The 17,260-nt window shown below is 40.6% G+C and overlaps 1 protein-coding gene across 1 annotated transcript; it reads left to right on the forward strand.

Moving 5' to 3' along the window:
* The first annotated feature begins 6,628 nt into the window (after positions 1-6,628).
* Positions 6,629-8,963, forward strand: LOC103330577 (ATP-dependent Clp protease ATP-binding subunit CLPT1, chloroplastic). Its single transcript, XM_008233175.2, has 6 exons — positions 6,629-6,967; positions 7,070-7,105; positions 7,196-7,305; positions 7,862-8,041; positions 8,307-8,434; positions 8,507-8,963. Exons 1-6 carry the CDS (start codon positions 6,729-6,731, stop codon positions 8,537-8,539), a joined length of 726 nt encoding a protein of 241 aa, XP_008231397.2. The 5' UTR covers positions 6,629-6,728; the 3' UTR covers positions 8,540-8,963.
* The last annotated feature ends 8,297 nt before the right edge of the window (positions 8,964-17,260 follow it).

Here is a 17,260-nt window from a genome sequence, read left to right on the forward strand (position 1 = left end):
ATGTTGTAGATGTCTGAGAGTTCGGGTAGAGAAAGTTCAGGACCCCCCGGTCTTTGGTGGGGAGAAGACCGAAAGTGATGAGCCGAGCCTATATGTATGTTCTGAAGGTGAGAGTTTCCAGTCAAAGTATGTGGTAGAAGGTGTGATAGAGAGTAGGATGGTAGGGCTCGAGGGTGAGAGGAGGGGAGCCATCAGTGGATTCTCGGGAGGCTGAATATAGGGAGATGCAGAGGAATTACAATGTGTTAGAGGCTGTGAATGATCGGGTTCGCCATGCCTCGGACACTATAGGGGGCTCAAGCAATCAAGCAAGACCATCGGGGTCCGTGGAGGTAGCCGTGGCTTACCTTGGAGGGGTTGGAAATGCGAGTTCGTGTCCCTTTGCGGAGGAAGAATACACTGACAGAGGTAAAACTGGCGGAGATTTAGTCAAATTATAGTCTCGCCTTGGGTGGGTTTGAGGCTACCTACTGTGGCGGATGTGGTTAGATATCCTCTAGAGTGATATGTGCTTATTTTTACAGATATGTATAACCATGGCTTCAAACTACCACTTCATCCGTGGGTGCAGATGATGTTGGCCAAACCGAGGTATGCGTCGGGGCAATATAATCCCAACTTTTGGATTTTACTGCATGGGGTATATATTGCTTAGTGGTTGGAGGGATTGGGGGAGCCAACGTTTGAGCAGTTCATGTATCTGTATTCAGTTTCTAGGCAACAAGGAAGCTTTGGTTGGGTGCAAGCCAATTGCCGAAAGGCGAAAGACAGAGGTTACTTCATTAGTCACTTGTCTTCTTCTCCGAAATCTTGGAAGAACAGGTGGTGTTTGGCCTATGGTGACCAGGAGTGTCCATCCCCGGAAGACCGTCCACGTTCCTAGCCACTTCCAGTCTATAGGTCCTTGGTCTCAACCTTCAAGACTGATTGTTTCTTTGTGTGTTTAACTGTTAGCATTCTTGTTTCTTCGTTTGTTTTTGCTGACGTAGGTACGGAGGTTGAAGTGATAATATTTTTGTGTTGCAGGTTCGGTGAAGTAGGGGCCTATTTCAAAGGAGAATGAGGACAAAGTAGAGAAGGTGAGATTGTTGCTATCGGAGACTGATCGGGAGTACCAAAACTTAGTCACACCGAAGAATCTTTTGAAGTCGGGACTCTTGCAATGGAGTAAGTGTTTGAGATATTGTTTGTTTTTTGTCTGCTTCAGCTTCATCATCTTTGCCTTTTGTGGTTGTGACTAACTTGGCTTTTTGATGTGTAGTGGCAGGTGTTGTAAAGGGATCAACGAAGGTGGTCGTGCATATTAATGAAGAAAAGTAGAGCGGTTGAAAGAGAAAAGAGAAAAGGATAAGGCCTCTCGGGCGAAAGCAGTGAGAAGGAGGGCAGCGAGGCCATGCACAGTGGCTAAGGCGTGTTTGGCAACGGTCTTCCCGATGGACACTCCCGATCACCATAGGCCAGACACCACATGTTCCTCCAAGATTTCTGAGAAGAAGGCAAGTGACTAATGAAGTAACCTCTGTCTTTCGCCTTTCGGCAATTGGCTTGCACCCAGCCAAAGTTTCCTTGCTGCCTAGAAACAGAATAGAGATACATGAACTATTCAAACGTTGGCTCCCCCAATCCCGCCAACCACCAAGCAATATATATCTCATGCAGTAAAATCCATAAGTTTGGATTATATTGCCTCGACGCATATCCTAGTTTGGCCAACACCATCTGCACCCACGGATGAAATGGTAGTCTGAAGCAATGGTTATACATATTCATAAAAATAAGCACACATTCCTTTGGAGGATATCTAACCACATCCGCCGCAGTAGGTAGCCCTAAACCCACCGACGGCGGGACACTATAATCTGACCGAATCTTGGCCAGTTTACCTCTGTTTATGTATTCTTCCTCGGCAGCGGAACACCAACCCGTTTCCAACCCCTCCGGGCGAAGTCACGGCTACATCCACATACCCCGATAGTCTTGCCTGATTGCTCGGCCCCCTTCTGGTGTCGAGGCATGGCCAGAACCCGATCAACCACTACTTCCAACACACTGTAATTCCTATGCATCTCCCTATACTCAGCCTCCCGAGAATCCACTAATGGCTCCTCCTCTTACCCTCAAGCTCTACCATTCTACTCTCTATCACACCTTCTACCACATACTCTAATTGGGAACTCTCACCTTTAGAACATACATACAGGCTCAGCTCGTCACTTTTGGTCTCTTACCCACCAAAGGCAGAGGGTCCTGACTTTCTTTACCCGAACTCTCAGACATCTACAATATGCAGAAACAAGAAAAATGAACTAATCCACATGTAAGAAGGATCGAAACACAACAACATGCTCTTTTCTCTATGTACGACATTCAACAAGTTCATATTCATAGTCAACATGTTCATACCAAATAAGACATTTCAATCCAAACATTCAAGAGAAATGAGATCTAACCTTGTTTGCACCACCATAGAAAGGATGCCGGAAATCACTTTGACCATCGCACCACCACCAAATATCACACCGGAAATCACCTCATCTCCCCTCGCACTCTCCAAAGAAATTTCTAACAAGCCACAAAGTGTTTTAACTTCTCCACCCAAAGACCCTATTTATAAAGGCTCCAAGGTACCGACTCCTCGACTTACGCAAAAACCCTAGCACCGTTTCACCTTCCTTCTCGAATTTCGTGCACCTTATCCAAAGAATTCAAAATTCAAAAAACAACAAAACAAAAAAACAAAAAAACAAAAAAAAAAAAAAGACAAATTCGAACTAGCCTTGCCAAACGGTAAGGCCTGCAGAGGAAGCGAAAGGGTCACGAAAATACCTCTCTTGGGGACTTGAATTCGAGGATCTAGCACCAAATGTTGTTCGGATCGGACTTGAACTCACACACATGCCAAGTGTGACGCCTTTCGGTTCCTTCCTCCGTTCACCCACAATGCTGGGACTTGCGAAATCTCGCGACCCTATCCCGACAAAACCTTGCCAAATAAGACATTAGTACCGGCGCAAGGAGGACTCGCACTCCTCAACTTCGTAAACCCTAGCAAACACACTATAGGTTATGAAAGAGCCTTGCCGAAGCCCACAAAACCCAAAGGCTCTGCCTCTTTGCCGAAGCCCACAAAACCCAAGGGCTCAGCCTCCTTGCCGAAGCCCACAAAACCCAAAGGCTCTGCCTCATTGCCGAAGCCCACAAAACCCAAGGGCTCAGTCTCCTTGCCGAGGCCGTGGCTTTTCAACAAAGACACAAAAACTGTTTGGCCTAAACCTATGAAGAACTCGTATCTTTTTCTTCTTTCAAACTCACAGTGCTAGGGAATACTCAAGAACTCACGGTCCACCAACCGGAAGGCCTTTGTTAAACGGTAAGGATAAGGAAAAATCTAGATCGCGATTAATCCCCTTCTAAAACTAACCTGCCGGATAAGCCAACCTTCAAAAACTCGCGAGACAACCTCATTCGAAACGTGTTGAAGGTGCTTACAGAATCTCCATGTTCAAGCACCTACCGAACACCGGATCTCGTGCTTGGATATGGACTCCATTCCCTTTTCTTTTCTTTTTTCTTCCTTAACGATCCCTTACCGACATAACAAGAGGAATAACGATCTTCCCCCCGAGGTCCCTTGCCGAAGCGGCAAGGTCATTGAAACAAAGAGGCGCAATGAGGACTCAAAAATCTCTCTTTCGAAACAAAGACACTGGACTTCTTTTCTCTCCCCAAACCCTGCCAAAGCGGCACTTATCAAAAATCCCTATTCGGTAGAACCCTATCTGAAGCCCTAGAAGGCTAGCTCCAAGTCCTTGCGAAGCCCATACCAAATATTCACAATAGTTCCTTACCGAAGGTCCAACCTCCATCTTCGCTCCTTGCCGAACGGCAAGGCCTATCTTGAAGCAAGAAAATGCTCACCAAAATCCTTACAATTCGAAATCCAAGCTGAAAGCTCGAGACAAACCCGAAGCCCACCGTGGCCCTTCCCCTAATCGAAGCTTGAGACAAACCCATGCAAAGCCCCACGATGGGTCCTTGCCGAATGGTAGGGACTGTTAAAGGCCCAGATAACTTCACCAAAATCCTTCCTGTCGAAGCCATGGTCCCTTGCCAAACTATTGATGCTTTTTTTCGAGGAGGGTCAACTTAGGTAGAGAAGTGTTGGATCATCAACAGAGGAGAATGTGAGGACCTTCGAAATTTGGAGAATCTACAGAAGACAAGGAGGAAGAAGCGTCGTCAAGCTTCGAACACCGATGTGGTGCCTGCCGAAGGCTCTCCGATGCTTAAGTCAGCTATATGTGGTAATTTTAACAGAGTAACAGTAAATATAAGAAAATAGTTACCATTTTTACTTAGGCACTGTTCCCTATTTATAGGGAAGTGAAAATGGGAATTTTGCACAAAGTTTCGATGTGGGACTTTGTGCAAGCGTGGAGGTGACTCGTGTCCTGAAATTAAGTTCGTGATCGGGAGTTTCAACAGGCTGCCGCTCGTAGCATGTGTCTTCCTTTGGTATGCTAGAAGGTGTTGACGTCACTCACTTTCTAGGGATTTGTCATGCGTCACTTTGGGGTACTTCAGGAGGGAAGCCATGTTGCCTTGGTGCGGTCGTTTGATCTGGACATGCTCGGTTGATTATTGTGTAAACAGAAAGAAAGCAAGCTCCTCTCTCCAACAAACAAGACCCCAAAATCAATCTCTACTTTACCAGTTACCACATCCTCAACTCCAAAAGCCCCAGAATAATCAGAAAAATCATCAAGGGTACCCACAATATCATGAGGAGGACCCATATCCCATTTCAACCTGTTAATTAGGTGCATGGGCAATTTAGTCACTCCGGCTAGCATCAAAAGCTTAGCAAGTCGTTCAATGACATTGTATTTGTTAGACAATGAGGTATGAATGGTTGACTCCACTTTGTGGAGTGAGAGGGTTTGTGGGGTGAGATTAACATGAGGTGGGAGACAAGGGGAGGGCTGAAATATGGAGAAGAATGAGGGGTATTTTTCGAAGAATTTGGAGGATGTGGTAGGGAGGTTGAGGTGGGGCTTGAGTTAAGAGGCTGCAGAGAGAGGGAGGGACTTGGAAGGGTTGGAAATGATTTGGTTCTTGAAGGAAATGGATCGTTTAAGGTATTTCTGTCTTTAAACTGCACAGTCCAAGTATGGGTCTCCAACCCATTTTTACCTTGGCGTTTACAAAGGCCCTGATGGTGATGAACCGAGGGGAGGGAAGCATCCTAATCAGAGGCAAAGACATCACTGTGAATGTCAAACCTAATCATCAAAGCCCATATCAGAAACAACTCATACAAAAAATAAAAAAGCAACTATCCATACAGTAGCCTACAATTGAAATTTAGGACTCAGATTCTCTCTTTGGCACTAATTATTATGGGCCTCGTTATATTTTAATCTAAGTCATCCATATTTTTAAGAAGAGAATCCTATGAGTAAAAATGCTTCATGCAAATCACACCAAGTCAAGAAAAAAGTCACTCCATCAAAACCAAACCACCAATTTTTCTAAGATTCCATATTATTCTTCTGTATGTTGCAGAACCACCAAACAACATTTTTAATTTTACCTGAATTGAAACACGACAATAGAAATGCCAAATTTAACACTCCAACTGATAAAACAAATGATGTAGAGCAAGTCAAAAGCAACCATAAGCAATAAGCCAAAATTGAAACACAGAGAAAGCATGAAAGGAAAAAACATCAAACTTAATCAGTACGAAAATAAGGGTAACCAGAAGCAACAGTAAAATTGTTCTAAAAAACTCCTTACCAGCCAACTGGGCATGGAGAAATCGAGATCAACACTGTCGCCTTTAGTGGCCCGGGCCCGCATCAGTTGTCAATAGCCACTGGCGAGGGATAAGTCAGTAAGGAGGATAGGAATGGGAAGAGCAAGGAGAAGATAACACTCAAAACGATCATCTTTTTTTGGGGGTCAATTTTAGTTTGACTCAAATGGCATGTTAGCATGTTGTGTTTTAATATTTTAACATTTAGGGCAAATTTTGTTTTAGCCCCTCCTCTAAGTTTGCACTCAATGCCAATTTGGTATCTCATTTCTAGAACACTCAAAGTTACCTTTCAGTTATAATGTCAGACCTCCGTCACCAAATCTTATAGCCCGATGAAGATCAATCATGAAAAATGAAAATATATATTAATAATAACAATTAAAAAAGGAAAAAAATTACCAGTGAGGGCGTGGTTGAGGGAGATGCCGCTGCTGGAGAGCTCGCATTAAGTAGAAGCTGGGATGCGATTTGTGTCGCCATAGGTGGAGATGGAGGCGTGTGTGTCGCAGCATTGGAAACCTGAAAGTTATCTATCTCCCGTCACGCCGACGTCTAAGTGAGAGAGATGGAAAGAAAAAAAAGAGGAGGAGGAGGAGGGGTTGCAGTGACGTGGTCGGAGGAGAGGGAGGGGGAGGGAGGAAAAGCGGGGGAGAATTCCAGGGCGCGAGAAAACATTAGAAAAGTTGCTTTCAGAAAATGAAAATTTTCAAGAATGGAGTTGGTCATTACGGCTCTATTTATACGAAGGGCATTTTAGTAATAAAACGTGACCTTCGAATTCTGAGCCGTTAAGATCGATCCAACCAATCTTTTCATTTTTCCCAGTTTCCCCTGAAGGCTGAAGCTCAAGCACTCTGAAGCCAACCACCAAAACCCCGCTAGGGTTTTTCATAATTGGGCGCAAAACATGGCCTCCACCTCCATCACGCTCTCAGCGCTCTCAGCGCTCGCAATCTCACCCTCTACCTCTCAACCCCACAGAAACCCTAGCGCTTCTTCTCCGTCCCTTCCTTGCAATCTTCCCCCCTACAACCTATCCACCACTTTTATGGGCAAAAAGCTCTCAATTCGAATTTCGAATTTAAATCACTTGGCTTCAAAGCATAGGACGGCGGTCGCCACGGTCCTGTTCAGCCTTCCAACAGCGTAAGGTTTCTAATTGTATGCAACTCTTGGTTTTGTATTTAATTAATGTCCATCTAAAGGTTTCGCTGATGATAGTTGCTTTGGATCACTTCTATTTTCCAGGAAACCCGATAGGAATTCTACTGGGAAAAGCCCGAAGTGAGTTTTTAGTTTCATTGCATTTCGTGTGTTTGTGTGTGGCTATATGCTTTCTTTTGAGTGAGTTCTTAATTGTACTTTGGTGTTTAGATGGTCAGCCAGAGCCATAAAGTCGTTTGCTATGGCTGAATTGGAAGCGCGGAAGCTTAAATATCCCAATACTGGGACCGAAGCACTTCTAATGGGGATTTTGGTTGAGGGTTAGTAACCTTGTTTCAAGCTCGTTTTAATTTGTGTTTGTGCTTTCATGTTTATTCTTTCTTCTATGAAATGTTAAAAGCGATGTTAATAGCTCTCCTTCATAAACAATAGCAAATACGTATTTCTTGGTCCTTGTAGAAGTGGCGCCTGTCTGAGTAATTCGTCTGCTAAGAGTAAAGTGTGTTTGAGAAACTTGCGATTAATGGTTCCTGAATTGATGATGCTGTATCTTGGATTAATGGAAAAAAACCACAGAGGACAAGCTATAATGTTTTAAAATGTTATGTTTAAAGTCTTTATCATGGACTAACAGACGTATTTTCATACTGTTTGAAGTCATATTTCTACTGTGAGATGTTGTTGCCATTTAGAACTTATCTGGATGGGCTTTGGTTCACAGGGTCGTAAATTGGTTACTTCAAGAGTTATTTCATGCTAGAAACTCACCTGGCAGCTCATTCAATGGCTTCTATGTACTTTGCTGCTCTGTCAATGTTTGTTTAATGTTCTCTGTTTTGTGTTTATGTTATTTGAATGCATTGTTTTTTACTTCAGGAACAAGCCTAGCTGCAAAGTTTCTTAGAGCTAATGGAATTACACTTTTCAAGGTTCGAGATGAAACTGTAAATTTACTTGGAAAATCAGACCTGTACTTTTTCAGCCCTGAGCATCCTCCATTGACTGAACCAGCTCAGAGGGCCCTTGACTGGGCTGTTGATCAGAAGCTAAAATCAGGTTGTGTAAATTTATGTTCAGAAACTCTAGAGATGGTGATTTTGTGGTTCTTTAAAATCTAGGAATGTCATAATCTTCTATTACTACTTTAAACTATATTCTTGCATACAGTTATTTCTTGGTAAGATCGCCATTAGTATATCCCATAGGATAAGCGTCCACCTTTCCATCTAGACATATATGCTGTACCTGCATAATTCTGTGGTTGGATGTGGGGTTTTGTGTTAATCGTTACTTGTTATTGAGATTGTCTTCTATAATGCAGGAGAAAATGGGGAAATAACAGTAAGTCATCTGCTTCTTGGGATTTGGTCTGAAAAAGAGTCAGCAGGTCACAAGATCTTGGCATCCCTAGGTTTTGATGATGAGAAAGCTAAAGAGCTTTCCAAATCTGTAAGTTTTAAGCTGGATCTTCTTTTAACTACTCTTGTCTATGACCACTAATATGGTTCTTGTTTCACACAGATGGACACAGATTATGTTTCTAGCTTTAAATAAGGAGGCCCAAAAATTGCTTGGTGGTCAAGCCTTTGCCTATACAGCCTCCAAAAGATATTGCATGGTGGTCTTTTTCTTCAGGAAGTTATTCTGCATATGGTGTGTTTCAGGATTCACTAACGATGCTTCTTCAATATAAATTTGATATCCTGGAATTCAAAAATTCCATTCAGCATTAACCTGCCACCACAATGGCTCTTACTACCGCTGAGGTTGGAAAGAAAAGAAAAATGACTGATGGATGTATTCTCTTACTGATTCACTTGTTTCTCTTTTGTACTTCTTTTTGTTTTATTAATTTTTACCTTGCCTTGTTCCTTATGTTCAGCAACTTTCCAACATCAGTTCAGTTGTATTGACAATCTTTTTGGGGCACAATGGAATTTCTTTTATAAGAATTGGAATATTCATGGAACTTATAAAATGAGTACTGAAATTGTGTATATAAATCCTTCAATTATGTTCTGATGCTGGTTTCGACCATAAAAATAAAAAATAAAAAAAGTGTTCTGACGCTGGTTATCCTTCTTTTTCTGTGGTTTGAGGTATGTGGCAGGTATGTTGAAGAAACCGCCCTTTCAAGTACAAAAACTTGAGAGGATCTAAACACTGTTAGATTAGTATTTCTAGGGGTTCTTTTTTGTTTTTAACCTTTTCACAATTTTGCCCATTCTAACATGACATTTATACAAAAACCCTTAGAGAGCTAATTTGGAGCGGGAAAAAAAGATATTTAGTCATATACTCATTCTTAGCACTAAAACTATAAATAAACCGTACACTATTTAATTTATATAAACAAACCCAAAAAATAAAAGCTGACCCTATTGAATTTAATTTTAATTCTTAAATCACTTTGATGCCCTATTGAGTGTTTTGGGCTTTTTTATGAGATATTGGGGTTGGGTTTGTTAATCAATGGCAGTTTTATAATTTAAAAGAAGTTAAAAGTATTTTTGTTATGTTGTAAATGGATTTTGTGTGTGTTTTTAAAACTCATTTCATATAAGGTCTTTTGTATAATTTGGACTCCTATATTAGGTATAATAGTGAATCTCCTAAAAAAAAAAAAACTTCATTATTCATTTCTCATTTTCTTTGGTTCTAGGGTTACAATTTTTTCACTTGAAAGTACAGCATAAAGTTTTTCTAAAGCATTGAACTCAAAATAAATTTTTTTATAAAAAGTCATGTTAGATTTGCATATTTTTGAAATGCACGTTTTTAATTAAAAGAAATTGGAAATGGGTATTATTTTTAGCTTTACTATGAGAATTAGGGGTGGGCACGGTTCGGGTTGGATCAATTTTTGCCTCAAATTAGAACTGATCCGGTTTGGTTCAGGTCGGTTTTAATTAAAAAATTCAAGAACTAACCGGTTTGGGTTGAACCGGCATTGGTCCGGTTCGGTTTTGAACCGGATTATAAAAATTATGTTGTTAAAATTATTTTTTAATACAATTCTCAACTGAAATATTATTTTTTTACTTGAAAATTAACAAATGATTCAGTTTCATATAAAAATAAATATTAAAGTTAGAAAATAGAGATATTTTGAAATTGAACTTGGATAAATATTTTTTTTTGGTTAAATTAAAAATATAGCATTAAATATAAATATATATTGAAATTATATATTTTTTAATTTGACCGGTTCGGTTCGGCCTGGTTTGGTTTTTGAAGACATGGAACCGGATCCAAAACCTGTCTGGTTCGATTTTTGGCAGGTTGTTGACTTTTTGGTCAACTCGATATTTTCCGATTTGGTTCGGTGCGGTTTTGGGATTTTGATTTACTGTTTGAGTGCCCACCCTTAATGAGAACTATTGTAAATCTTTATAACTGAAGTTGAACATAATTCCGTTGCTGTTCAATAGTGGATTAGCCGAGGTCTAGTTGCTTTGTTTGGGTCGTCAATCATTGCAAGCAGCATATGTGCTGGCTGCTACAAAATCTGCTACAAAAATAAGTGCATGCTATTTTATTTGAATTCAACTTTTTAAACTCAAAATCAGAATTTGAGTTCAAAACTAAATATATATATATATATATGTTTGACCTAATTTTGAAAACTTAAACTTAAAAACACCCAAATACTTGAAAACATATTTTTTTTTAGAATTTTTTTTTCTATAATTGTTTTCAAGAACTCATTGTTTTAAGACAAATTAAAATTTGTGAATTTCCTACATGAATAGGATACCAACGCCACCTTAAGTTTCACATGATAGACATCCCTAGCAGTAAGTTAGTGACACTTCTGAGATTGTATGTCACAATATAGACATCCCTGTTATTTGTGTGTGATGCTGATTCGGTGAGAAAATGGTGAGTCGTTTTATTTTGGGATTGTATGTTGTTTGGTTGTAAAAGAGTTGCGATGGCTTTCGGCTTCGCATGAAAGAAGAGAACGATAGGGTAATTTTGGTTGCTGCAAAAAAAATATTTTTAAAGTTTAGGGTGCTTTTCTCTCCTCATTGTGACGTCAGCAATTATGAATTAATAATATTTAATCATATATAATTAAGGGAGCTGATTTCCCCACTCCCATTTTCTCCACTTACACTCCCTTTTGTTTTTTAATACTTTTTAATCAATTTTGATTTGTTTTTATTCTTCTCCTTCCTACTCTACCCTTGCCATACATTAGGAAAGTTAAATAATAAATCAAAAAATCAAAAATGAAAAGGAAAAAAAATATATCTCTGCCTCTCTTGCCTCCTCCAGCCCGACTGCTTCCTCCAAGGCACCACCAACTCGGCCACCCAGCCATCCTAACCATCAACCAAGCCACCCAAACTCGACGTCAATTCACCCCCACCCACACCCACCTTCCCAGACACCCAATCTTGCTCACATCACTCAAACTCAAAACAAATAATCAAACCTACAACTAGAAAAATTCATATCAATTCCAAGAAACAAATTAAATCAAACCCAACCCATTCATATTTGAATGACTTCTGAAAGTGAGAGAGCGACATAGACGGAGAGAGAGAGTCTCCAATAGCTCGTCGGTGTTGAAGGCCAGATCTGATGAGGTCGGGGTTTAGAGTGACATGCTGGGTTTTGGGTTGGATATGGTATATTGCGGCTTCGTATCAGGTCATGTGAAGGTGACGGTGGTACTGCTGCTGGGTTTGCCGAAGGAGGAGGGGGTGGGGTGTCTTGATAAGTTTTGGAAGGAGAGAGAGAGAGGGGGGTTAGATGGGGGAGGTTGGCCAGTGCAGCTGGGTTTTGGGGTGGGGGCGGTGATTGCTTGGGATGGGAATAGTGTCGGGATAAATGGGCGGGCTTGGGTTTTTTTGTTTTTTGTTTTATTTAACTTTTCTTCATTTTAGTTATCAAAATCTTAATATAGGAGGGTAGAGTAGGAAAAACAAAAAACAAAAAAAAATAAGATTTATTAAAAAGTATTAAAAAGCAAAATAGAGTGTAAGTGGAGAAAATATGAGTGGAAAAATCACTTCCCATAATTAATTGCATGATAATGCTAGGGACAGTAAATATGTACACCAAATTTGAGTCTCAAATGATGTGACACGTGCAATATCATAAATATTTAAATAACCAATTCCAACTTTGATTATAATTTAACTAATTTACTTTAAAAAGAAAATTAAAAGAATCATAACTTAATTAATCAAAATCCCCGCAACCCTAAACAATTAAAATTTAATTAATTAAAATCACTTTACCCAAATATTTAGCTTGTCGTTGTACCAGTGTTGGCTCTAATCATCATCATCATCTTAGAAACAAGGATAATTTGAGACTTTTAAAACTAAAATCCGGTTTGGTTGCGACTCCATGAATTTGCCGTCATATTTTTCCAACCATGTTGCAGCTCTTTCTTCTCCTTCTTCCCTCATGTTTTTATATTTTTATTTTTTCTGAGAAAGTAGCACAATCATAGAAAACTCGTAAGTAGAAAACCAGAAGAAGAAAACCTTATATGAAATAAAAATTAAAAACACGAGAGGAAAAGAAGGAGAAGAAAGAGCAGCAAACAAACGAAGTTTTTGTAGCGCCTCACGCGACTTAATATTTCTCGCTTTTCAGATCTCGCCACGCCGATCGTTTTCTTGCTGAAACCGCCAATTCGTGGTTTCCGGCAATTTCTCGCTCATTTCGGGTGTTTCTTCGATTTCTGTTGGTTATGGCGGAAGGATCACCGAGCTCCTTCAATCCTCATCGCTTGGCTAAGCGGTCGAGCATCGAGAATGCTGAACCCGAGTGTGATATGGATGCTGATCCTGGATTCACGGTGATGCGGGACCGGACACCCATTGACGCCGAATGTATCTCGTTTTCACCTTGGTTCTGATAGTTTTCGTGATAAGCTTGTGAATAAGGTGAATTTGACTAAGAATGTGGGTATAGATGTTAATTGTTTGGATGATGATTATGAGGATCTCAATGATAACGAGGATGTGGTTATTTCTCGGGGTGATCGAGGCCCTAGTATTCAATTTTCTGATAGGGCAATGGATAGGTTATGCCGACCTTGGAAGAATGCTCTGATTATTAAGCTCTTGGGCAGGTCTCATACTTACAATTACTTACGTGATCGTTTACACCAGAAATGGAGTCTGAAAGGGAGTGGAAATTGATAGATTTGGTGAATGATTACTTTGTGGTTAAATTTGAGCTTGAGGAGGATTTCAATTTTGTTCTCACTGGTGGTCCTTGGATAATAGCTGGTCAATATTTAGTCATGCAAAAATGGAGGCCTGGCTTTTGTCCACTGCACACATAACTCGAATGGCTGTTTGGCTTCGTGTCTCTGCTATTCAGCTTGAGTGTTTTGATGTTTGGTCGTTGAAACGAGTTGGGAATTTGTTGGGGAAATTGTTAAAGATTGATTCTCTTACCACTGCTCAAAATAGGGGCAAGTTTGCTCGGCTGTGTGTGGAATTAGATCTCACTAAGCCTTTAGATGCTTTCGTCCAAATCAACCAGAATTGGTATAATATAGAGTATGAGGGGCTGCCAGATATATGCTACCTATGTGGGAGGTATGGCCATAAACGAGAGAAGTGTGACTTGAATACTAAAGATGCTGAAACCGTTAATGGTGAGACTACTAGTGCCATGGGTGCTAATGTTGAGGGGAGTGTTTTGGTGGGAAGTAATAGGGCTCACTATGAGTCTGACCAGAGCTTGAGAGGGCCATGGATGAATGTTCCCCCTAGGCGTAGGCCTCAATCTAATTTTAAGGGAGTGGGAGGCAAGGATTCTGGGGTAAAAATTAAGGGCTCAAGGTTTGATGCTCTTAGGCAAGTGGATGAGAATTTTGGAAAGGATGAGGGGAACTCTGGTGAGTTTCTTGATCAGACTGGTAGACCAGTGCAAGCTGTGGTGACTGATTTGAATATGGGAAATAAGGTTTGGACAAAATCTAAGGGTAAAAAGTCTGTTGCTAGGCAGGCTTTGGAGGATATTTCAAACAAGAGCTTGCCTGTGAAGAATCGTGTGAAGGAAAATTATCAGAATATTGGTGTGGCAACTAGAAATACATCTGGAAGTCGCCAAGCTGCTAGCGTGGCAAGTAGAAGTGCCGTTGGTATATCTGATTCTATAGGAATGGTGGGATTTCAAGGCAAGGAAAGTGTTGCTGCTAGTTCTCTACATGAGCAATTTGCGAGCTGGGGTGGCGGACAATCAGTTCAAAAGGAAAAGGGGTTGTATATCTTTGGGCATCAGCCACCCAATATAGGGGAGGTGGCTACTAGTAGGGATGAAAATTCTGGTTCTGACAGTGATGATGAAGTGCTAATCCCTTCAGACAGTGAGGGTTTGGATCCCATAGAAAAAATGGACTTTTCGGAAGGACGCGTTAGTTCACATGGTGGACATTTGGCAAGTAATACTTCCACTTCTGCTGGGGGTATGACTTTTGAATCTTAATAAAAGGGTTTGAGCCCTCTCGGTTACTCTACTCTTTAATGGGTTTTTTTATGGATATTTGTTGTTGGAATGTTAGAGGAGCTGCGAGCTCTAAATTTAAGTCTAATGTGCTTGATTTGATTCGCACTCATCGATTGGATATGCTTTTTCTTTGTGAGCCTCGGATAAGTGGAGAAAAGGCTATTTCTGTAGTTAAAACTCTCGGTTTTCCTTGCTTTGAAATTGTTGACGCTGTGGGGTTTTCCGGGGGTTTGTGGCTGTTATGGGATGATTCTAGAGTTCATGTAGAAGTTGTTGGCACCTCTGATCAAACGATTTTTGCTTGTGTGGCTCGCAATGGCCAAGACCCTTGGCTTTTTACTGGTGTTTATGCTAGTCCTAATGCTGGCAAGCGAGGGAAAATGTGGGACTATCTCTCATTTGTTGCTGCAAGTCATAATATGCCTTGGTTGATTGCCGGGGATTTTAATGAGTTACTTGCTGCTGATGAGAAGTTTGGTGGAGTTTTAGAGTGCAAATCTAAAGGTTTTAGAAACTGGGTTGATGATAATGAGATGATTGATTTGGGTTATTCTGGACCTAAATTTACATGGAATAATAAGAGAGTCTATGCAAGGCTAGATCGAGCTATTTGTAATATGCAATGGAGAAGGTTATTTCCTGAGGCTAATGTTCAGCATTTGCCTAGGACTACCTCTGATCACAATCCAATTAAGATTAAGTTGAGCTCTCATTTTGTTGCTTCTCCGCACTTAAGGCCTTTTAGGTATGCAGCATGAACAATTCAATGAGTTTATTTCTGATGTTTGGGGACAAGCTGCTGGATCAGCCTTGGATAAAACTTATCAGTTGGTTCAGCCGCTAAAAGATGGGAATGTTAATGTTTTTGGACATGTTAAGAAGCGGAAGGCCTGTTTGTTGGCTCGTCTTAATGGTATTCAAAAAGCTTTGTGCAGGGGCTCAAATACTTTTTTGAGTAAATTGGAAATTTCTTTGATTGAGGAGTATAATTGTGTGCTGGAGCAAGAGGCTATGTTATGGAAACAAAAATCCAGATTACAGTGGCTTCAGGAAGGTGATCGAAACACCAAATTCTTTCATCTTACTACTATTATTAGGCGGCGGAGGAATAAAATAGAGAGATTAAAGAATAATGAGGGGGTTTGGGTTGAGGAAGCTCAAGACATTAAAGGTTTGGCTATGGCATATTTTGAGCAGTTGTTTTCTCAAGAATTTGTGGAGCACAGAGATCTGACTTTACCTAAGTTGTTCCCTGTTATTGATTCGGCTGATTTGGAGTTGCTTGAGAAGAATATTGACATGGCTGAGATTAAGCGAAGTTTGTTTGGGATTGGAGGTTTGAAAGCTCCTGGTGTAGATGGGTTCCCAGCTTGTTTCTATCAAGCTCAATGGAATAAATGTGCTGATGATATTTTCGCTTTGGTGACTCAAGCTTTTCAGAATTGCAGCATCCCTGACAGGCTGAATTACACTTTAATAACTTTGGTGCCTAAAGTGCAAAGCCCCCAATCTATGGTTCAGTTTAGGCCTATTAGTTTATGCTCTACTCTGTACAAGGTCATCTCTAAAATCATTGTGGCTCGGTTAAGGCCTATTCTTTCCTGATCTTATAAGTCCCAACCAAGTTAGTTTTATCCCTGGAAGACATATTACAGATAATATCCTTATTGCGCAGGAGTTAATGCATAAATTTAAGTTGTCTAAAGGGAAAAAAGGGTTTGTCGCTTGGAAAATAGACCTCTCTAAGGCATATGACAGGTTGAGTTGGCATTTTGTTGAGTATGTGCTTCTTGAATTAAGGCTGCCTGCTCCGTTTGTTAAGTTGATAATGAACTGTGTTCAATCTGTGATATATCAGATTAATGTGAATGGGGAATTGACTGCTCCTTTTAGTCCAATGAATGGTATTAGACAGGGAGATCCCTTATCTCCCTATCTTTTTGTTCTATGTATTGAAAAACTCTCTCATATTATTTGTGATGTTGTTGATAAGAAGAAGTGGCGGCCTGTGAAATCTTCTCAGTCTGGCCCTGCGATCTCCCACCTCTTTTTTGCTGATGATCTGGTGTTGTTTGCAGAGGCTAGTGCTAGCCAAGCTAAAATTATAAAGAGTTGTCTGGATCTGTTTTGCTCTGCTTCTGGACAAGTAGTCAATTTTGAAAAGTCTGCTGTCTTCTGCTCTCCTAACACTTGTAAAGAGGTTGCTAAGGAGATAAGTTTGATTTGTGGCTCTCCTCTTACTAATGACCTTGGTAAGTATCTAGGAATGCCTCTTTTGCATTCTAGAATCGGAAAACGCACTTATAGTTCTTTAGTTGATAAGGTGCATAAACGCTTGGCAGCTTGGAAGAGTAAGCTTCTTTCTTTAGCTGGAAGAGCCACTTTAATTCAAGCAGTTACAGCTTCTATCCCTATCTATGCTATGCAAACTACCAAACTACCTGTTAGTGTCTGTAATGATTTAGATCGGCTCAACCGTAATTTTTTCTGGGGTAGCAGTGAGAAGAAATATAAGATCCATCTTTGTCAATGGGATTTGGCTTGTAGGCCTAAAGGTAAAGGAGGTTTGGGGTTTAAAAAGACTGCTAGTATGAATCAGGCTCTACGTGCTAAGATTGGGTGGAGATTGCATTCTAAGGACAGTGGTTTATGGGCAAAAATTTATGAGGCTAAGTATCTTAAAGGGGCTTCTATTTTTGATATTTCTCTTGGAGCAAGGCAGGTTTGTTCCACTACTTGGAGGAGTGTTATACATGGTATCCAATTACTTATGCAAGGGATGTGTTGGAG

This window comes from Prunus mume, linkage group LG5 (genome assembly GCF_029339155.1).
Source record: "Prunus mume cultivar Tortuosa linkage group LG5, ASM2933915v1, whole genome shotgun sequence".
NCBI classification, from domain to species: Eukaryota; Viridiplantae; Streptophyta; class Magnoliopsida; order Rosales; family Rosaceae; genus Prunus; species Prunus mume.